Source organism: Lepidochelys kempii, chromosome 9 (genome assembly GCF_965140285.1).
Source record: "Lepidochelys kempii isolate rLepKem1 chromosome 9, rLepKem1.hap1, whole genome shotgun sequence".
In the NCBI taxonomy this organism is placed as follows: domain Eukaryota; kingdom Metazoa; phylum Chordata; order Testudines; family Cheloniidae; genus Lepidochelys; species Lepidochelys kempii.
The window spans coordinates 36,406,672-36,428,448 of record NC_136388.1 but is presented as its reverse complement, the minus strand read 5'-3'; the positions used below and the strand labels follow the sequence as shown (position 1 = coordinate 36,428,448).

General features: G+C 39.4%; 1 protein-coding gene across 18 annotated transcripts in view; it reads right to left on the bottom strand.

The window, feature by feature from the left end:
• The window catches only part of DOCK10 (dedicator of cytokinesis 10), a 245,032-nt gene that overhangs the window by 22,687 nt on the left and 200,568 nt on the right, over positions 1-21,777 (bottom strand). For 13 of the 18 annotated variants that reach the window (XM_073359912.1, XM_073359906.2, XM_073359908.2 and 10 more), the window contains 9 exons: positions 21,349-21,486; positions 19,394-19,576; positions 18,659-18,769; positions 16,976-17,191; positions 16,143-16,200; positions 15,692-15,790; positions 12,818-12,924; positions 11,485-11,607; positions 9,623-9,736 (listed from right to left, as the gene is read on the bottom strand). In XM_073359912.1, the coding sequence (XP_073216013.1) occupies positions 9,623-9,736; positions 11,485-11,607; positions 12,818-12,924; positions 15,692-15,790; positions 16,143-16,200; positions 16,976-17,191; positions 18,659-18,769; positions 19,394-19,576; positions 21,349-21,486 (1,149 nt within the window). Of the gene's footprint in view, positions 1-9,622; positions 9,737-11,484; positions 11,608-12,817; positions 12,925-15,691; positions 15,791-15,840; positions 16,040-16,142; positions 16,201-16,975; positions 17,192-18,658; positions 18,770-19,393; positions 19,577-21,348; positions 21,487-21,777 lie in introns of those variants that run through there. The other 5 variants (XM_073359915.2, XM_073359922.2, XM_073359918.2 and 2 more) reach the window with 4 other exon arrangements.

Here is a 21,777-nt window from a genome sequence, read left to right as displayed (position 1 = left end):
TGGAAAATAACTCATTTAGCTTGGATGTCAGAGGAGATCGTCAGTAAAGGTCAGCAGCTACAATACAGGCAGCAAGTCAGAATGATAAGGGTAAAAAGGACAGCAAAAGACATACAAATAAAACCCTTTAGCCCTAACATATTGTGGGAAAGATGCCTGAAGTTGTAATATTCCTTAGTAAGCATCAGAGGAAAAGTCCCATCTGTAAGACCTACTGGAAGGCAGAAGAGCGCAAATACAGTCTGGGACTTTCAAAGGCGCCTATGGGAGTAAGGCACTGAACTCCTACTGAAAGTTATTGGGAGTTGGGGGGGGTCTAATTCCTACGGGTGGAACCTTGGAAAGCCCCAGCGAAAAAGTAGTATTTTTACACCTGATCGCATTTCAACCTTGGCGCCAGGAGAAAAAAACAGAGAAAAAAAGATTAATTGTTAATTATCTGCAGGGCCTATCATTACAAAATGACATAAGACAGTTACAGCTTTGTAAAAATAAATTAACTAAAAATGCTAATGTTCTTTTAGATCATGTGAAAGAGAAAAAGGAAATGATCTTTATTTCAGCAGAGCTGAAGAGAAAGAAGGATCTGGCCATAACTCATCTTCCCAATTTCTCCAGCAAAGTGGGCCCGCAGTACCTCTAATGAAGGGAGGCACTATTTCCGTATGCTACACTATAACGTAGATATCACTGTGCAGCATCATTAATTATAGAATGCCTCTGAGATAGAATAAAAAGAAAATTTTGTGATCCCCTTATGGAAACTAGTTCTGATGCATCAGGTAGTTGTGTGCTATACAGGAAGTCAGACTAAGATGATCCTAATGGTACCTACCAGCCTTAAAATCTATGAATCTGGGAATAGGAAATAAAACTTTGTTGTTAAAAGAAAATATGGTACCTGCCACTATGGCTTACAAAAGCTGACTTATACCATGCACATTTCTTAGGGGCACAGACAGCAACTAGATTCATGATAATTTTAATCACCCTCTTCTACACAGAAAACACAGAAAGAAATTTCCCTCTTCTTTCACATCATTTAGTAAAAATTAACCCAACACTTTCTCACATTCTTTGCCTATTTTGTCTCCTTTTCACTGTAAAATGTTCCAGAGGAGTGATTTTTAATTTTATTTTTTTTTAAGATTAGAAAGTGCCCAGCACATTGTGGGTATTGCTGAAAACAAATGAAGAAGGAGAATTGTAATAGTAACCTATTTAACCTTATTATTAACCTATTATTATTATTATTATCACTGAAATCACATCATAGGCATGCAAGGCAGTTTCCAGACAAATGAAGGACAAAACCATGCCTGAGGAGCTTACATCCTGTAAACTCTTACTCAGGTGATTGATTTTGATGGGACATAAGTTGCTTTCTGATCTCACCCCCACTGAAGTCAATGGAAAATTACTTTGGGTGAAAATACATGAAAACTCCATTAATTCTATCCAACCCCAATAAAAAGCTAATCTAGATTGTTCTGACTGAAAATCATCTGCTTTATGTAACCACTGAATTAAAAAAAGATATTTTTGAAATTAATCCTGCTCTGAGCTGGGGTAGCATATCCTCTTAGTCACTGGCACTTTATACATTTTTGCTAGCTAAAGCACAGCGTTTACATGTAAGCGTCAGATTGCCGTGCTGATGCAATACAGCACTTTGAGATGATACTTGTGCTAATCATTTCAGTAAAAAAAGATAACTGACAGATTTCTTCTACTCTTTAATGCGAGAAATATTATTTAAAAGCGTGGTCTCTAACAAAACTTCAAATGAGAAGCAGGAATTCTCTGGAAGCCATATAATAATCCTGTCTGCCATATGCCACAAATCTGGCAAAGACCATTAAGAGTCAGATTAAAAAAATGTATAGGAATCAAATATCCTCCAGTTTAGGGATTTTAAAATATTAAGTAGCTGAGGTCACATTATTAATGTATAGCAACATCTTGTTTTCATATTGCCTGCTACTGATTTATAAGGACAGTGTGATGAACTGCATGTAATGGTGGAAATGAACTCTCAAACACTGGTTATTGGTTTCCAGTAAACTTTCATTCATTTAGGCCCAGGCTGTGACTGACGTTGAATGGCTATCCAGTGTGGGGACAACTGAAGGAGCTTCTCTTTCCTCATGCAAAGAAGAGTCTCTGTCATAGCTCCTAAGCTCAAGGAAGTAAAAGGACCTCCCCTTTTGTGCATTCCTGGTGCAGCATATCACCTCAAAGGAGTTGGGCTATGGTGAAGCATGGCCTTATGTTACCTCCTTTCTGCACTGGCTTGTGGGGCAGGTCAGGTGCACCTGAGGGAGCAGGCTGCATCTCTAATTTATGTTGCCTGAAATGGCCCCCATGAGCCATTGCACCAGGCAGGATTGATGGAGCACAGGGCACTCTGGCCAGGTCCCTTTGCCCCAATATGACCATTAACTTGGCAAAGGGAAATGTCTGATCCTACCAGATGCTGAGTATCTCCTACAAGGTCTCAACTCCCACAGACCTCAAGGATGCTGAGCACCTTGCTAAACTGGTCTAAGAACATCTTTAAGACACAAAGCCTTCAAAGCTTCAAAGGAGAAGGGTACATTTCCCATTCAAATACTTCCTGCTCTGCCACAGATTTGTTTGTGACCTTGGGCAAGACTGCTCTGCCTCTGTTTCTCCTCCTACTCTTCGTCTGTCTTGTCTATTTAGATTATAAGCTCTTTGGGGCACGGATTCGCTATGTATTTGTACAGAGCCTAGCACAATGGGGCTCCCAATCTGGTTGGTGCCTATAGGCCAGGAGTGGGCAAACTTTTTGGCCCAAGGGCCACATCATGGTGCGAAACTATATGGAGGGCCAGGTAGGGAAGGCTGTGCCCCCAAACAGTCTGGGCCCTGCCCGCTATTCGCCCCATCCCACTTCCCACCTCCTGACTACCCCCTCAGAACCCCGGACCCATCCAACCCCCCCTGATCCTTGTTCCCTGACTGCCCCAGACCGCCCTCCCCGGGATCCCACCCCCTATCCAACCCCCCTGCTCCCTGACTGCCCCCCCAACCCCTATCTACACCCCCGCCCCCTGACAGACCTCCCGGGACTCCCACGCCCTGACTGCCCCAGAACCTCCACCCCATGCAACCACCCCTGCTCCTTGTCCCCTGTCTGCCCCCCCCGAACCCCCTGCTCCTAACTGCCCCTGCTCCCTGTCCTCTGACTGCCCCCCGGCACCCCCTACCCAACCCCCTCACCACAGCACACGTGCACCGCCACCTCCTTACCATGCCACTCAGAGCGGCAGGAGCTCACAGCCCTGCTGCCCACGTGGCGGCGTAGCTGCGGGGGAGGGGAGGCTGCAGGGGAGGGGCCAGGAGCTCAGGGGTTGGGCAGGACGGTCCCACAGGCCAGATGTGGCCTGCGGGCCATAGTTTGCCCACCTCTGCTATAGGCACTACTGCAGTACAAATAAACAGTCATAATAGTCAGCATTAAATACTGAAGTGCTGGACAAATCCAGTATTTTAGCACAAAATACCAGCCTGTAATTTTTACCTTCTGAGATTCTGAGTGAGGCTGTGCCTTTGGGTGATAAAGACTGTTCCACTCACTACTCCCAGACCACTTAACAATGCATTCTAGTGCAGGAGCATGGGCCCATCGCTTCTATGGGTGCATGGGGGGAGCACTGCCTGTGGCTTCCTGATTTTTCCTGGCCCTTTCATGGGCCCCATAAAGTTCTTCACACCCTCCCATCCTGTTCACACATGTTAGGGCCAGAGACAATCTGGGCCTCACCTTCTTTAAGTGGTATATATTTTTTATTACATTCTGAGATCTAAACACCATAATTCTGCCCCTATTTAAAGGAATGAAATGGAATGGACATACTGTAGTTTAAGATGGAGTTAGTGTACAACAAAGGGACACACAGCAAGTTTGGGATGGCTGTGTGAAATGAACTGCTGAACTGCAACAGCCCACTGGCAAATGTTTATGGAGAGGTTTCTGGTAAATAATTCTGGCAAGCGTAATGACTTGTTGAGCCAGCTGTATGGGTAAAACATCTATCTGATGTGTTTGTAATGAGCCCATCACCATGTTATCTAGATGCCACACACATATGCAACTTAAAAAGCTTTTGAAAGAGTCACATTTTCCCTCCCCCCTTTGACATCACCACTTTCTGTGGTACATGAGGTTGTTGGTCTCACCTGTTTCCTAGGGAAGATCCTGACAGTGCCTAGCATATTGTGGGTCATTTTTATTGTAAGATAGTTTGGATTACACCCCTAAAGTGGCAGGGCCCAAGCTCATCCTGATCTTCATACATAAGGGGTTCAACAGTTGCCCTGGCACTGTGAATCTTGGCATTCAGCTCCCAACAGTTATACCTTGAACACCATCAAATTTAGTTTCCAAACTGATCAGTCTCTGAAAGTGAGTCTCAGGGAAGAGTAAACCCCAGTCCAGTGAGGCTTCGAAGAGTAGCACCAAGACCCTGAAGTTTTTATTCTGGCTGGGAAGTCAGTTAAGGACACGAAGCAACAGAATGATGTCTGTAGAGCGGGTTGGCTGCTGCTTGCTGGAATGGCATGACCTTCTGTGTGGCCTTTATGGTCAGTTCCAGGCAGAATGTACCGCAGTAGTATAGCCTGAAGGTGATGAAGGCATGGGTTTGTCATTGCTGGGTTCAGATCAGATAGAAAAGGGCACAGTATCCTAACCAGCCAAAGATGGAGACAATATTTCAGGCATTCACGGCTTTTTTGGGTGTGAAGAACTAGCAACAAATACAACAGGACACTGAGGCCTTGACCTTGATAATTGATCAATATGACTTTGACAATTGGTAAGAGAATTCAGAGCTGTTCTTATGGTCTTGAATTTCTTTTTTTCTCCTACCAGCAACACATAAGATCTGTCCATACTGAGTCTGAGCTAGCTACAATTCATCCAGGCACTTATCTTGCACAGGTGCTCAGATATCTGAATCATGGCACTGTCTGGAAATGAGACATTGAGCTGGGTCTCATTAGCACATTGCTGGTGCAGAAGGCCATAGTGTCTCACCACCTCCCCAGTTCTGAATGCCGTTGGCAGAACTCATAGTGCTTTTGGGAAGAAAGAGCAGCCCCCATTTGTGACCCGTTGGGATCTATTCAACCAAAGTCAAGCTGAACCAGCTTAATGAAACTTTGCTCACCAGTCCTATATCTTACTGGGGAGCCAACAGCCCCCCTTGGAATAAACTGCTTCTATGCTCTAGTCGATGCAGAAGCCTGATAATGTGTAAATGTGTCTTGCAGTGTGCATTGTTGAAAGTAGAGAAATTCCTAGCTGCATTGGGAAAGACGAATTAATCTGAATTCATTTTGTAATCTAACTACCAGCTCAGTGAAGATAACATAGGTCACTGAAATGCAGAAGGGAAGCCAAGTTTTTATTGGCTTTATCAGAAATCTCAGGTTTTAATAAATAGGCACAAATATTGGGGTATCTCATTGCTCAGTCACAGTTGTGCTGTGCTGAAGTAGTAGCAAGTACTATGCAGCTGTGACTAAATGAAAAGACTTAAAGGGTCATTGAGTGGGCTTCCTTAACTGTATCAGCTAAATCAGAATGTGCAGTTCTGCATTGTTAAAACCTGCATTATTCCAAGGCAAGTAGGGACCTAACCTTTCCAATGCTGATTTGCACATGCAGGTACAGGTATTGGGCGCAAATTTTAGCTGGCCCTTGCACAGGTGCACAAAAAGTATGGGCTTACAAGAACTTCCAAGGGGCTGGTGAGATCCCATTGTGGAGCTCCTGTGGGTGTTAGCTGCCTAAAAGGGAGCACTGATCATGATCACCACCCCAGCCAACTGGGCTGCAGAGTTTCACCCTTTCTAAGGATGGCAGAGCTGTTGGTTCACATGTGCACTACAATTTCTCCTGAGGGCTCTAGCAGCAATGGAATCCATCCGCAGAGACCTCCAACACACCTGGTAGAATCTTGGCCCTTGCAGGTGGAACTGTGGATTTTCAGATGCCAGTGCAGATTTTTCTCCTATAGAATGGCTGCGCTTGAGAACTCGGGGGGCGCATTTAAGAGGTCTGCACCACGGAGAAGCCAGAGCTCCCATGTAAAGTTATTGTAGATTTGATTATAATCTTGACACCCAGAGGCAATCAGAATTGTGCCCATTTTTTATGGCTGGCGAATCTGTCAGATACACTGGAAAATACTATAAAGTGATTTTTGTCCATTGTTCAGACAGGGTTAAAATAGTGCAATTTTAAAATTTCACTGTGAACCTCTGAAATCCTCACTTGGGGTCAAGACAGAATGCACACACCAAGGAGCTGCACTGTTCTAAGAGTATTTTATCCAATCTGCCCTCTATGGGTAGTTTTTGTTGCAGGGGAGAAATACAAATGTGGCACGTCATGCTCCTGCTACTCAGAGGATAAGTAAGTATTTTGCATTATGATGTTTCTGCCACTTTTGAATAGGTATTTAATTTTTAAATGCTGATTTTCACTCTATTGTATCGCAGTTATATTATACTGAAGAGAGCAATTTTCATTAATTTACATCAATTTAAACGTCTGTAGTTTTATTGAAAAGTTACTTTTTCACTATATTTTTGTTAGAACTTTTTGCTTATATGGCTAAATACCTATGATATTGTCGTCCAGCATTTTAAAACCTCAGGCTAGGCACCCAAATCCATATGGAGGTGCTTAAATAAAAGTCCTTGATTTTCAGAAATGCTGAACATGCCACAACTTCCACCGTGAATACAACAGTGAAGTCAATAGTAGCTGCCGATGCTCAGCACTTCTGAAAAATAACAGATGCCTAAATAAGGATTTGGGTGTCTAATTTTGTAAAGTTTGGACTTGGTATCACTTAGATGTAAAGGGTACTTAGTCTGCCTGCCGGACTAAAGTAGGAAAAAGAATGTGTCTATACAGTTTTAAATTAATTTAAGGAAGATCAAAATAACCTTTCATTATTGAGGTTTTCAAATACTCTTGGCAATGAATGGATGAAAAAGTCTAAGGTGTATAATGAAAATGGACGTTATTGGCATGTGGGGCAAAGGAGTTTAGAGAATTACAAAAATGATACTTTTCGGAGGGAAAAGTATGCAGGCAAAAGCCACAAATGGAAATGGATTGATTTTTTCCCTTTCAGATCAGGCCTTATTTCTAAGGTTGTCATGTTCGGTTGGTAATATGGTGCTAAGAATATTTGTTTGCAACCAAGGGATGTTCTTTGACCGACTAAGTGCACTTCAGATTTCCGCTGGTAAATGCTATTACCCATCATTGTTCTTTTAAAGCACTTACCTTTAATTTCACATTACACTCCTATCTTTTGTCACTGGGGCTTTGTTAGGAACAATCGAGGCCAACTTCGCCTCCCACAACATGAAAGCTCTTTACTTCTTAGTGAAACTAAAAATTCCATGAATGTATTTTAAAGCCATGTGTTTGTTCACAGCTTAAATTAAGCATGCTCCAGCGTATAAACCAAGCGGCATTTGTTTGCAAAACAATCATATTCTTTATATCACTAAGGCTGTTTAAATGAAGTTGCCCTTGTTTCACTGGCTGCAGAAAAGCTTTTGCATTGTAATGGAGATTTTAATCCTGTTTGTTTGAGCGCAGCTCAGCTACTCATGCAGGACTAGTTTTAAACTTAAGGCTCATCCTTTACTGAAGACTGGCATGCAGTTGCACTGCCCCAGGAATTGCCTTGGGAAGAAACTGTGACTTCAGAGTCACAATGGCTCCCCTGCTTCCCTCTTTCTTAGAAAGGTGGGGGAAAGTAAGTCACGGAAGTCCTTTATAGGCTGCACTTTGCTTTTCCCCCTTGCACCTGAAGAGTCCAGTTCCGCTGACCAGCAAACAGGGACCAATTCTTGGTCCCTTCCTTCTACTCCTTCCTCTCCCCGACTCACAGAGGGGATCGTTAGGTGTACAGCGCCACTGTTCCAGCTATAATTGGAGTAGGTCCTGTGTAGCTGAGCAGAGAGTTAGGAGTCATACTCCATTGAGTAGGTTTCAGAGTAGCAGCCATGTTAGTCTGTATTCGCAAAAAGAAAAGGAGTACTTGTGGCACCTTAGAGACTAACCAATTTATTTGAGCATAAGCTTTCGTGAGCTACAGCTCACTTCATCGGATGCATAAAGTGGAAAATGCAGTGAGGATGTTTTATACACACAGACCATGAAAAACTGGGTGTTTATCACTTCAAAAGGTTTTCTCTCCCCTCACCCCACTCTCCTGCTGGTAATAGCTTATCTAAGATAGATAGATAAGATCACTTTAGATAAGCTATTACCAGCAGGAGAGTGGGGTGAGGGGAGAGAAAACCTTTTGAAGTGATAAACACCCAGTTTTTCATGGTCTGTGTGTATAAAACATCCTCACTGCATTTTCCACTTTATGCATCCGATGAAGTGAGCTGTAGCTCACGAAAGCTTATGCTCAAATAAATTGGTTAGTCTCTAAGGTGCCACAAGTACTCCTTTTCTTTTTACTCCATTGAGTAGCTGCTTAAACCTAGTGCACAATTTTGCACTTAAAATTAGAGCTACAATAAACATTTCACCAGAAGAAACACGGGGTGCAGTTCTGCTCCCAATGAAGTCAATAGCAACGCTCTCGCTGAGGTCACTGGCAGTAGGGCCAATGGATTCAGCATGGTGATGGATACATTTTTGTAATTCAGGGAAACCAAACAAACAAAAATTAGTTTGCAAGATGTGACAATGAATGAAGCAATGTTATTTAATCTGCCACATTGAATAGTGAAAAGCACAAACAGTTAAGGTTAAGTAAACAGTACCGGGGGCAGGGGAGGATGAGTGAGAAGAATTAAAGAAAGCATGCAAGAGAACAGAGAACTTACCACAGCCTTGAATAAGACCAAAAGAAGAAAAGAGCATTAAAAACTAATTAGCAAACAGAATGATTCATATCAATCTGTTGTTTACACACCTTATTATTACAGAGGAATGGAAATTGCAAGGTTGCCAAACATGTCTTAAAGGAACATGCTGGCCTCCCACAATGGTTTCCAGTGGGAAAAAGCGTAAATTCATGCCACAGGGATTGCTCTGAACAGGCTAAAGCACAGTAGATTGCATAAAACTACTGTATAGCATATTGCATAGAATCAGAAGGGGCTGAAAAGCAAAGGTCAGAAAGTCAGGAAGAAACGCAACAAATTAGCTACTGTTCACAGCTCTAGTTTATGGTGCTTAGAAAGATGGGACTGAATACTGAGGTCATTACTAGGATTTATTAAATTCTTATCACACAAAACATCACTAACCTTGACTTCAGAATCAGCTTAGCCTGAGTAAGGAATGACTAGAAATTGAGGTGCAAATTCTGCTCTCAATCGCACCAGTGTAAATCCATTCTAACAATTTACACTGACGTAAAGTAAAGACTTCTGGGCTCAGCCCAGGCTTTTTAATGAACTATTACAACATAGTTTCATTGTTGACCGTGTTTGCCTAGTTTAATTTCCTTAAGAAAAGTGTGTCCAGAATGATTTTCCCAAAATGTGCAGTTTTATATCTATAGATACAAGGACATACACACGAAATCTGAGGCTAACGTACCTGTCCATAAAAAGCAACACGATAGTATCGCCCGAACAAACGTTTCTCAGAATTCACTACTTCTGCAACCTTCAGATATGATCGATGGATGTCATAGTACAGATCTGACAGTCTCTAAAGTAAAAGGAAACAGAAGAAGTGCAATGTAAAATTATATTTTTAAAGGCTTTATTCAGGCTAAATTTGCCTCCATAGGATTTCCAGTCATTTGGAGGTGGCTACCTTCTTTATTCTCAGTAGCAGCTGCAAGAGGTCAATTTCAAGACTCCTGCCTTCTCCTGGCCACACAGTTTTAGGGTGGTAGTAGCCTTCTTGCATAGCTCCATAAGGAAAGAGTTACAGTATAAATCTGTCCCAACGTGTAGAAAAAGAAATGGGATGGTCCCCCCACATCTGGATGGCCAGTGATGAGGCTACTCATCCTGATTACTGAACTGCGATTCAGTGGACATGGAATGGAATTAAGAGCACATCCTGAGAGACACAGCACAGAAGGGGCAGCCTCGGGGCGGGCATCAGGAGTCTCTTTATACCACTTTTGCACCAAACCACCCCCACCATCAGATAGAGCACTACTGCCCTTATACGCCATCGCAAGCCAGAATCAGCTCCAGGGTATTTTGGCTGGATACAGTCCTTACTCCTTCTCAGTTTCAGTTATTCTATAACTTTATCATCATAGTGTGAACTTCTGGTAAAAGCCATGTTTTGCACTGGGGCCATGCTTCCTAAATGACATCCCATGCTGTTACTTTTTTCCAGTTTAAACAAGGAAATCAATGACTTGGATTATTATTAAGTAATTGCTTTTCTACTTTAAATGAAAGAAAAACAAAAGCAAACATGGAATAATTTCAAAATTAAATCCTTTATCCTGTAATTTTGGTTATTTTGATGCTTAGGTATATCTAAACATTTTCACTGCTACAAATCAACTCTCTGATAAATGCATATAGGAATTCCTATTCAGTTGGTCGAAGGGGTTGTAAAAATAAGAATAGACCTCTAGAAGGGTCATATAATGCTAGACATAGACTAAAATATCTAAATAAAAAATAGCTAGAATTTTGATATAATTTCACCAGGCAACAATATTATGGTTTTAATGAGCTTTACAGGTTCATTTGTCCAAAGAAATTTGCAAGTGTGATTTTAGTGCCTATGAAAGGAACAGGATTTGAAAGCAAAGCCCTTTATCCATTCATGGCACAGGTAAAGCATAGGTGATAGCAATGTGAGTTTCCATCCTCTGTCCCACCAGTGTACCCAAACCCTGAGCTGGTGGGATCAGTTTTGTGGGTTAGAGAGTAGATACTTCCCCCGCCCCATCCAGTTAGTCTTTCTTCTTTGACTGCCTAAAAGGGGATTGTTTAGACCGCAATCCTGCAATGAACTTCAAATAGGCACAGGAGCCTGCTCACTTTTTGAGCTCATTGCATGTCAGGGCAACGGTCATTATAGTGATGTGGACCCCAATTCTCTTGGAACTGAGCTAAAGGCCAATATACTCATTTCATGTAGGCTATGGAATAGCCATGAAGATGGAACAATGTTTGGTCACTACCTTCATAGGTGACAGTATATGGTAATTTTACTAACGTAGGTCTGAATAATGAAAACTATATCTATGGGATCTCAGAGCTACAGAAACCATAGAAAATGTATTTTCACAGGGTTTCCATAACCTTGCACAGGCTTCAGACAAGATATTTTTAACTCAGTCATCAAAAGACGAAAGAAAACCCTCCAGCAATATTAAAATAAAATTGAAATATGCCAATTTAAAGAACAACACTAGTCTGTGTTTTCCTGCTACTCTTTGTTTTTTTAAGACAGGCATTTTAATTGGAAACCCAGCTTACTTTAAAATCTCTTTGTTTCTCAAATACAGCAATGATAGGCTTGTTAACTCCAGCAATCAGTTCATATCTTTCAGACTTCCACAGGTATTCAACACATAACTCCAGCTGCTTCACAAGGATATTCTGTAATCCCACAAATAAAAATTCTATGGTGACTTGCTTGTTGATAGCATTTGGTAATTATGATGACATCAACAGTACATATATATTGTTTTATTTCAATATGATTTCTTCTATACAGTAGGTTAATATAGTCATAAGAAGTTTAGTAAGAAATTGGTGAAAATCATTTGGCAACCTGCTACAGTCTCATGTAGGACTATGTACCACTTTAAAGATTCAAAATGCCCCAAATAAGAAATTCCTAAAGCTTCAGAAACCACCAGCCATCATATATCTGCAGCCATGCTTCTGCAAGCTACCACAAGAGAAGTAATGCCAGGCTGGTTCAGTAAGTGCTTGGGCATTTGAAGAACCCACAGGTGATACACAAAGTGGTGCTACCTACTGGATCACTAGCACTCTTCCATCAGAGCCATTAGCAAGTTAATGGATGAGATATAAAACATTTATAGACAGAAAAAGACCCCCTGGCACTTTTTTGGAGGAGCAGAGGGATGTTTTAGTCACGGTTCCCCGTATTCCAATTCTGGTATTTTACAATCCGCCAAGCTAAAATTCCACCCCAGTTATTTAAATTGGATGTTTTTGTGGCTTTATTGTGCATTGTTAAACAGTTGTCATATTTAAGGTGAAAAGAGTCTGCATTGGGTAAAGTGATCCCTTAATATAGTTTATCACATTTATATTGTGCGCAGGTATCATATAAAAATGTTATTGCCCTCCAGAAACATATGCGTATCTTTTAGCAAAGGCTACACTACAGGTTTGGGATAGAACTAAAGAAAAGTTCTTTTTCCCTCACCAATAACAGCCATTGCAAATAATTCAGATCTTAATCCATATCAGAAACCAGAGACTTTTAAAGACTGGGAGAGCCATGGAATACATACAGTTGGCCAACTATTCAGTAAAGAAACGTTTCTAACTTATTTAGTAATCAAAACTATCTTTGACTGTCCCACTCTCTGGTGGTACCAGTGTTTTCAAGTTAGGCATTATAGTTCTTAACTTTCTAGAAAAACTGTTTTATACAGAAAGCTAATTTTAACAGACGTAACGGCATCAGGTGAATTAGGAAAGAAATTTACATGACAAGGATTTATAAACCGGTTAACACTTCATAAGTAAATAAATAGTTAAAAAAAAACCCTTAAAGTAATAAAGTTAAAAGAATACAGAACACTATTATTTAAATGCTACCATTGCTAACCTCGTTATATGGAGTATCTTGCATTCCAGAATCTTCTTTCATAGCTCCTTCTTCTTTAATGTTTGGGGTAATATTTAGAAAAGCTGGCCATCCCATGGAAAATAAGCCTTGACGTACAAGCCATAACAATACTAATTAATACTTGTATAACCATGGATTTTAAAAGGCTATAGGATGTTGTAAAATGACAACCAATTTTATTTAGCTAGGATTATTACTTGTTTATTTTTTTACAATCGAAGTGATGAGTGCCACAAATAGAACTGATTGAATTTATGACACATTCTTCTAAGTTCCCTCTGTGGCATAAATCCGCTTGTCTAGGCAGATACACTAATATGTATTCATACGGCAATGATCTCAGAGAAATCTTCTCCTTTCCTCTGCGTGTCATTACTCTACTTGTGTTCTATCACTCTGCCAACCCATATAAAACTACACATAGAAGATAGTATTCTACAATAATGGTACAATAGCATTACTACAGGGCTAGAGTCTCTCACCCTTACTCATGTTGACTAGTACAATCGGCCCTTATCCCTGCAAAGACTTACATACATATTTAACTTGACACACTATGTGTAGTCCTTCTGAAGTCAATGAGAGCACTCATAGTGCATAAAATTAAGCATGTAAGTAGTTCAGTGGTTTTCAGCTAGATTATGTACAAAATACAGTATTACTCACTAAGGGTAAGATTGGCAGAATCTGACCCATAGTGATTTAGGCCACTAATACCTTAGTGCTTTTTAAAAGGAAAATCTGCCAGAGAAGGTGATGTTAAGACAAACTTCAGAAACACACGATGTTTAGGTTTCAGAGTAGCACCCGTGTTAGTCTGTATACGCAAAAAGAACAGGAGTACTTGTGGCACCTTAGAGACTAACAATGAAGTGAGCTGTAGCCCACGAAAGCTTATGCTCAAATAAATTTGTTAGTCTCTAAGGTGCCACAAGTACTCCTGTTCTCTTTACATTATGTTTAGTTTAACAGCAGAAAAATTTGAAGGACGGTAATCTATTAAATTTAGAGTGAAATATACTGTACCACTGTGCATGGAAACACAGAGGCACACACCACAAAGGGGTTGCTATTACTATTTGTTTTGACTTATTTGACGTTTTACTGCCTCTGAGTTTTGACGTTACCCTTAAGCTGTTCATTCTTTACACGCATGACTTCCTATCACACTCCCCCACTTGACGAAAAGCGTACTTCCCTTAATACATTTGTCTCACTCCTGCAGATGATGTGACTTCACCATTTATGAGCTATCAGACTACTCTCTCCTTTCTAAAACACACATCTTATTCTCCCCCACACCCAAAATATTTATTCTCTTTTCCACAGAAGCAATTCTTTATGGAAGCTGTGCCAATAGAGCTAGCTCATGCTGAGAACAACCCTGAAATGTAAGTTTAATAAACTAACAGAGATTGGCAGAGGAACAATATAATTAAAGACAAAAAATCTTATTTTTTATTTCTCTGCTATGCTCTAAGTAAAATAATCTAGACTGGCAATTATGTGTAGACAATCAGGTATGGGGCCTGATCTTCCTTGCACTGCGGTCAACTGGGAGTTTTGTCACAGACCTCAGTAAGAGCAGGATCAGTCTCATTGCCAGGTTGACTCCCCAGTCACACAACTGATGTTTATATAAGCCTCAGAAAAATGACATTCTGTAGGAGTTTTACATGGCTCCACTCGTCTCAGGCTTGGTACAAATGAAGACTTTACATTAAAAAAAAAAATTTAACGCTTCCTCCTTTTAATAGATTCTAGCCCTAATCGATGCATTTAATGGGTTTTCTGTGTTAATGTGAAAAAGAAATATATTATTGTTGACCCTGAAAATGGTTTTGCAAATGATTGGGAAGTTGAATATATTAATTTGAACATCAATTCTGAGAGGAGCAGCATTACAGTAACCGCAACAACATTTCTTTTTTTCCTTTATTTTTCCCCCTGAAATCAGGTGATTTTATGTAGCCATAAAACTCTTGTGGCCAGAAAAAGTCACCCAGTTGGGGATGAGGGTCCAAAAGTCCTAACAAAGTTAGGGAATTTAATCCAAAATGTAATCACATATTTTTTTCTGCATGGGCATTTCACTATTACACCAAATAAATGGTTGAACCACAAAACTTGATTTATCATAAACTGTCAAAAAAAAAGGGGGGAGGGTGGGGAGGGGCAGGGTGACTAAGACCCAATCATACAAACTGCAGTGTCTCTCCTGCAAGACTTAGCTCCATTTGACTTGATGTGGTAGATACAGGCATGTACTATCTTGCAAGAGATACTCCTGCACCTTGCAGAATTGGGCTTTTAATGTTTTATCATATTATAAGGAAGAAAATGAACTCCAGTTAAAAAGCTGTCCATCATGTACTACGTATAATATCATTATCTGGATGTTAATTTTTTCTGACTGTACAATCAAGGTCTTATTTCTACTTCTGTTATTGGTCATTGATGATGTATAATTGTCCTTTTTAAGCAGTTTATCTCATTTTGAAATGAAAATTACAGGATCCTTTTATGATGTATTTTGTGCAAAGCTCCCACTGACTAAAGTAGGAGTTCCCTGCCTGGATCAGTAGCAGAATGGCTTATTGTTGGTAAACACTGTAACTAGTGACATACCGTACAATTCATCAAGATAATTAAATAGTCCAACCAAAATGAGCATCAGAAAAGTATCACACATATTTCCTAGTATTAATTGCTTTCTATTAAAAACATAATCATGCAACATAATTCTTTTCCCTTTTGAGAACATCTTCTTTCACTAGATCAGTTTAAGAGCAGTAATTCCATTTCCTAAATGATGTTATTTGACCCATAAACAGGCATGGTTAGAACACTCACTTCCTCCACTGTGAGTAGTTAGTAACAGATTACTATCAGAGACTTGAACATCTTCCAGGAGCATACGTGAGGTACAAATCTTTTCCATTTTCCAGTAACCTATGGTAGTGTAAGATGTTATTAGTATAGTGCTACTGGTATGTGTTAATAACATGCATATTTAATAATGACGCACTAACAAATTAAGCATTCTCTTTTAGCACTAAAAAGCTAAACATTCAATTAACCTCTTATGTATAAAATACATATTTTATTATGCTGTTACAATAAGAATTTACTAGCCTCATATCTTAAACATGTGTGAAGGGTACAAGCAGCAGGATATCTTGAAAAGAACACAAATGTGATCTGAATGAAATAAAACAGTTGCAAAATGTATAACAGTTGTATAATGTAGAACAGTTGTATAATTCTCTACATTAATTATTGCATTTGAATACATTGAACTTACCCTTTCTTTTCAGGTATTCTGCAATGAGGGCAGCTATATGGATATAGCACATAGCAGCCTGAAACCAGAGACCATATAAATATATTAAAGTACACCCCAGATCTTACATTATTAGTTTGCTGAGGGTCAGAAACCCTCTTCATTTTTGGAATATGTTTTGGAAAAGGGGAAACAAACTTAGTTTGACAATTTGAAGAAATCACACGTCAAATATCGAAGTCCTTACTCAGGCAAAACTATCATTGATTTTAATAGGAGTTTCGCCTATGTACGTATAGAGCAAGGGTTAAACAAGAGCATCAGGATCTGACCCATAGAAAATACATGGTTACTTTGGAAACAAGATATATTGGGCTAAGATCTTGTGGTTCAATTAATCAATTTAATACAAATAACATTTTTGCCAAAAAGAAATTTTTTTGCTTTGGCCCAAATCATCTCCTGTGCTGAAAAAAAACAACCCAGAAGGGAATGGAAACTACATAGTTTTGTCTTCATTAGGAAATTACATGGTTTAAACACAATTTTAACAGTTGAATTAGCTAACATGAAGCTGGCAATGACCTTGTGGTCACTGTAGACAAGAACAAATCATGCTTAGCAATGTGTCAGCTAGTCATGGTTAATTCCTGTTATATAGCCTGTTATATAGAATGCATATTCAGGCATTCTTCAACCCAGTCCACATCTTATTTTAGTCATCTTGAGGGAAACTGCACGTTTAGCTTAGATGACAATAATCATAATTAATTATACCGAGTTTTTATAGAGTTCTTTTCATCTGTAGATCTCAATCTAAATACAGACTGATTTCTTTGTCTTACGTAAATTACCTCTGATAAATCTCCATTTCTAGCATGAATCTTGGCCATGTTTTCAAGCCAAGTCCTTCGTAATTCAGGTGTACTGGCATATGAGTTTGCTAGGCTGTACTGCAGGTCTACAAGCATCTCTGGGTCTTTCTCATGTTCCTTCATCTGTGCTGTGGCCATTAAAACTGTCCTGATGCGTTTGGTCAGGTCTTTTACCTCTGCTGGAAAGTGACTGTTCTTTGGAAAACATAAGCAACGAATCATTGAAAAGGCCTACAAAGCCATACTTTTATCATGTTAAACTATAGTATCACTGGTGACTGGGCCTGAAGTCAATGGATAGACTCCTATTTAGATCATGCTCATAGTCCCATTATATTTACATATTTTACACAGTTCTCTGCCATTTATTTACTGATGTGTCACAGCATCCATTAGAAACCCTAGTCTATATTCTGATTTCGGTTACATCACTGTCTATATGGAGTAATTCCACTCAAGTCAACGGACTGAGGCTGGGGTAATAAGCAAAAATATGATCATATGTTTGTAAAGGGCTGCTAAATTTATTTCCAGATTGGGATACACTTACTGATGCAAGTAATACCTTAACTCCACAGGTAGCCTCACTAACGTCAATGGCAGAAGGTAGTATTATTCAGTGTGAAAAATGGTATCTCAGCCATTTCAAACCACACAAGATAAAAATTTGGTCTTCCTATCAGCCAGATCATAGATTATTCCTCAAAATATTTATGTCAGTTCTGCTGTTTTTCTTTTTGAGATGGACAATAATAAATTCTGATATTCAGGGTTTTGTTTGTGTTTGTTTTTTTGCATACATGTAGAGAGCATAACGACAGAGAAAAATAAAATTGTGCCTTTCTTTTGATTGGTAGGGCGGAGAATGCTACAAAAGCAGAACACACAGATACAAGGTTAGCAGATCAAAGAAAATCAAAGCTGCCCTTTAACAAATACAGGCGAGACTCCCATGTTACTTACACTAATTTTACATCAGTGTAACTATTGACTTCAATGGACTTACTCCTGATTTACACCACTGTTAGTGAAAGGAGAGTAAGCCCCATAAATATAAAGTTGAAAATGTTTCTTGAAAAGCATTTGACAAGAGCTTATAAAAATACCCAAGTTGTGATTGAAAACTGTATTCTAATTTATTTAGCAGAGTGGGGTCTAAACAGTTTTTAAAATAATACTTATTAGGAGTTAAACCCCTTATTTTGGGTTAGCAAATTGTTCACAAACCAATCTGGATTTTCTATTAACATATTTATTATTCATAAGTATTTGCTAAATAGTTGGAAGAATAATTTCTAGCCTAAATATCATTTGGGAACTGTTAACTTCAACTACATGCTATTCATGGTGTTTCACTGGTCGTACGGCATAATTTCTGCTCCATGATTGGATGAGTGAAACGTTTTCAAAAGGAGAATGACAAATAGTGAATAACAAATAATAAGTTCAGATGTATAAACTTTCATGCTATATTTATTAAGATTTTGGGATTCACAAACATTTACCTAAGTTCCTGGTAGTTGCCTGACTACTTGAGAAAATAATAACATGAACCATGAAAAACTAAGTCAGTCCTTTTATTCATGAAGGTATTTGTGAATCAGTTCTTCCTATCATTCAGTCATCTATAACAGGTAGTGATAGACACAAAACCTTTCTTACTTTCATCTGCTTGTCTCCATTAGCAAAATTATTTATAATTGCAAGTGAATGCTGAAACCGAGATCCACCAATCCCTGCATCTGCGATCAATTGGCTTACAGCTTTGATGAGCTATGGGTGAAGAGGAACAAAGAACAGTGTATGGTTATTAATTAAAAGCAAAGTCTGGACATAATTTTAATTCTCTGCTTTAAAAAACCAGCAAGAGGTGGAACTGATAGGGTGAGAGAAAAGGGCTTTCCACAAATATTTTAACAAGACAAAATATAAGCAAATATATAAATAAAAATAACAGATCATCTTCTATATGTTTATAATTGTTTACATTTTAAAATGTGAGATCCCGTCTCATCACTGTATTACTCCAGTTTTATGTTCATGTATCTGTACTGATTGAATCACACTGCTGTAAAATTAGAGAGGAAAATTAAGCCCACACTATTGACACACTGGGTCAGATTTGCTCCATCAGCTATGTGCTGTGCCTCTGATGCAACGAAGCCATAAACCTGATTTAACTGGCCAGTTAGTGAAGTTTGCAGCTGTTTTGCATCACCAGCACAAAGCGAAACAGCTGGAAAGAACTGGTGAATATGGCCCAATGTTTTCAGACATGCCAGAAAAATTAGAATGACACAGAGAAACTGTGATTTGCAGAATTCAAAGAGTCATTTCAGTGGACTATTTTATATAGCCCGTATATATTGTTTAAAGTGCATCTTACACTTCACTCACCTGTAGATGGGACCTGACTATTGACTTCTGCTTGTTAAATTCAAAGTTCTTTCTCATGAAAAAATAAAGAAGAGCAGATGCCTCTGTTTGAGTTGACCGTGACCTATGGTTACAGCATTTCAGGATTTCATAGCAGAATGATCCACACATGTCTGCTTGCCCTTGAAAAAATGCTGGAGGAAACTACAGGGAAAAAATGTCAAAATGTTTAGCACTTCTCCCACTCCCTGCTACATTCATTTTGAATCAACATATTTTGTTTCAAACTTTCATTAAAAACAAGCCTCTCTCTCAGACACTCCAGTGTCTAGCAAAAACATCTGCCACTAGCTAAGCATTCTCTTCTGTGTAAAAATGAAAGTAAGTGAAAACGGTGTGTGCAAGTTATGTACAAAGCATTAACCAAAACCTGTTGTGTACAAAGCATCAGTCAAATTGACCTTCCAAATTTGTATTTGATGCACAAATATCATCATGTGCACTGAAAGCATAGTGAGGGGCAGCAGTGGCAATGAAAATAGCATAGTCAAGGGAAGTGGGGAGAGTTCAGACACCATTATAAAAGCTGACCAGTGAGGAGAAAAAAGTTTGGAATAGCACTACAGCTGAGGACATAATGGATGTTTTGTGGAAGTATGGAAAGGTTGAAAAAATTCATTTCAGTTGGACTGAAAACAAAAATTCCAAAATATCGGTGAATCCAAAAGTTAAAAAAAAAAAACATTTTGGATTTAATTAAATGTTTCAGTTGACCTGAAATACAACATTTCAATTTGAGCATTTTTAAAACGTTTTTGAATTTATATAAAGACATTTAAAATAAGTTTCAAAACAAAAAGTTATTTCAAACCAAAAACTGGAAACATTCAAGGGGAGGGGGTGTAAAGGGAGGAGGAGGTAAGGAGAGAGGGCTAGGTTATTTTCAAAACAATTGGTGAAATTGGCATGAATTCATAAAACGTCTCAGTGTTGCCAAATCTGATATTTTTGCCAGAAAACATTTTGCTGAAAAATTTCGTTCCTCTCTATTGATTACCATAGCTTTATGCCACATTAAGCTAGTGTTCCTCTTGTGGCCAAGTCTGAACAGCATTAGAAGGCAGAGAGTATAGGATGTAAAGGTCCAAGTGACTCTGTTTGCTGAGAGCTATTAATCACAGGATGGAGACAGTAGAAAACAGAAGGAATGAGAGGAGGGAGAAGATAAGCACGTTTGGCGCAGATCTAGATTGCTATAGAGATTATTATCCCCAAAGGAGCCACTACTGAGATCAATATGCCTACAGCCATTCGGAGAAAGAACACAACCCCTGCACGCAATGGGATGGATGGATGCGATGATGTTAGATATTTACTCTCCTGCCGCTGCACATGTTCCTCTGGCTCCTGGCAGTCTGGTGTGTAATTTAAAGCAGGCTGTGGCTGGTTTATCTTATATTCCTTTGGCCTTTGAGCTATGTGGCTGGGAGAAGCATGACCATATTTATTTTTTTTGCAATTTACAACCATTCTGGAAGAATGGCATGTAGCTTAAACTTTTCTCCACTACTGTGTTCCATGCAAGGGACTGGACAATCAGATCTATTTTGTTTAATGTTACTAAATTACAGTAGCATTTCTCCTCAGCCACCACTATAATCCATCTGCCAAATCCCTGATTATTTTTTTGAAAGGTCCTCAACTCCAGCTCCGATTTTGTAGCTTTTAGATCTGGTTCCCAGGCACAGCGAGGTAGTTCAGTGTCTAGAGGTTAGAAAATGCTCCCATAATTATTTGTACCTACAAAACTGCAGATAGTAAATCAGAGAGTGTTTTTCAACACCGATCCCTAAATACCAATGAAACGAAGAGACAGAAAGCACCTTAAAGTGTGAAATCCTCCACCAGGTTGGATTTGTTGCACTGCCCTGCCAACCTTATGCAACAGCTTTCAAATGGAATAAAAGTATAGTTACCTTGCTCACAAACAACCGCAAGGCAGCAAAGACATGCTTGAGGGCTACTGCTGACTGGTTGACTTGCAAAAAGAGCAGGTAGGTATCAAAGACCTTTTTCATCAGTGCATTCTGGCAATCAGATTGCTGGAGTTGTCTCTGAAAAGTTAGCACACAAACAGGATTGTAATATTTTTAAAATAATGGAACAGAAAATGGCTCCTTTGTTTTTTTTGCACCAAGTCCTAATGTGTCCAAATGTGATGGTATCTTTAATGTCAGCCCTACAAGTGCTTAGAAGTTACCTGCAACATGAGGCATTCCCCATGGGCTGTGGGCTCTTCATACCTACAGTAATATGGGACCATTGTTTTCCACTGTTTGTTCTCCCTTCTCTTTCCCACAAACTACTACACATAGCACTTAGGACAGGGAAGTGGGACTCATGAG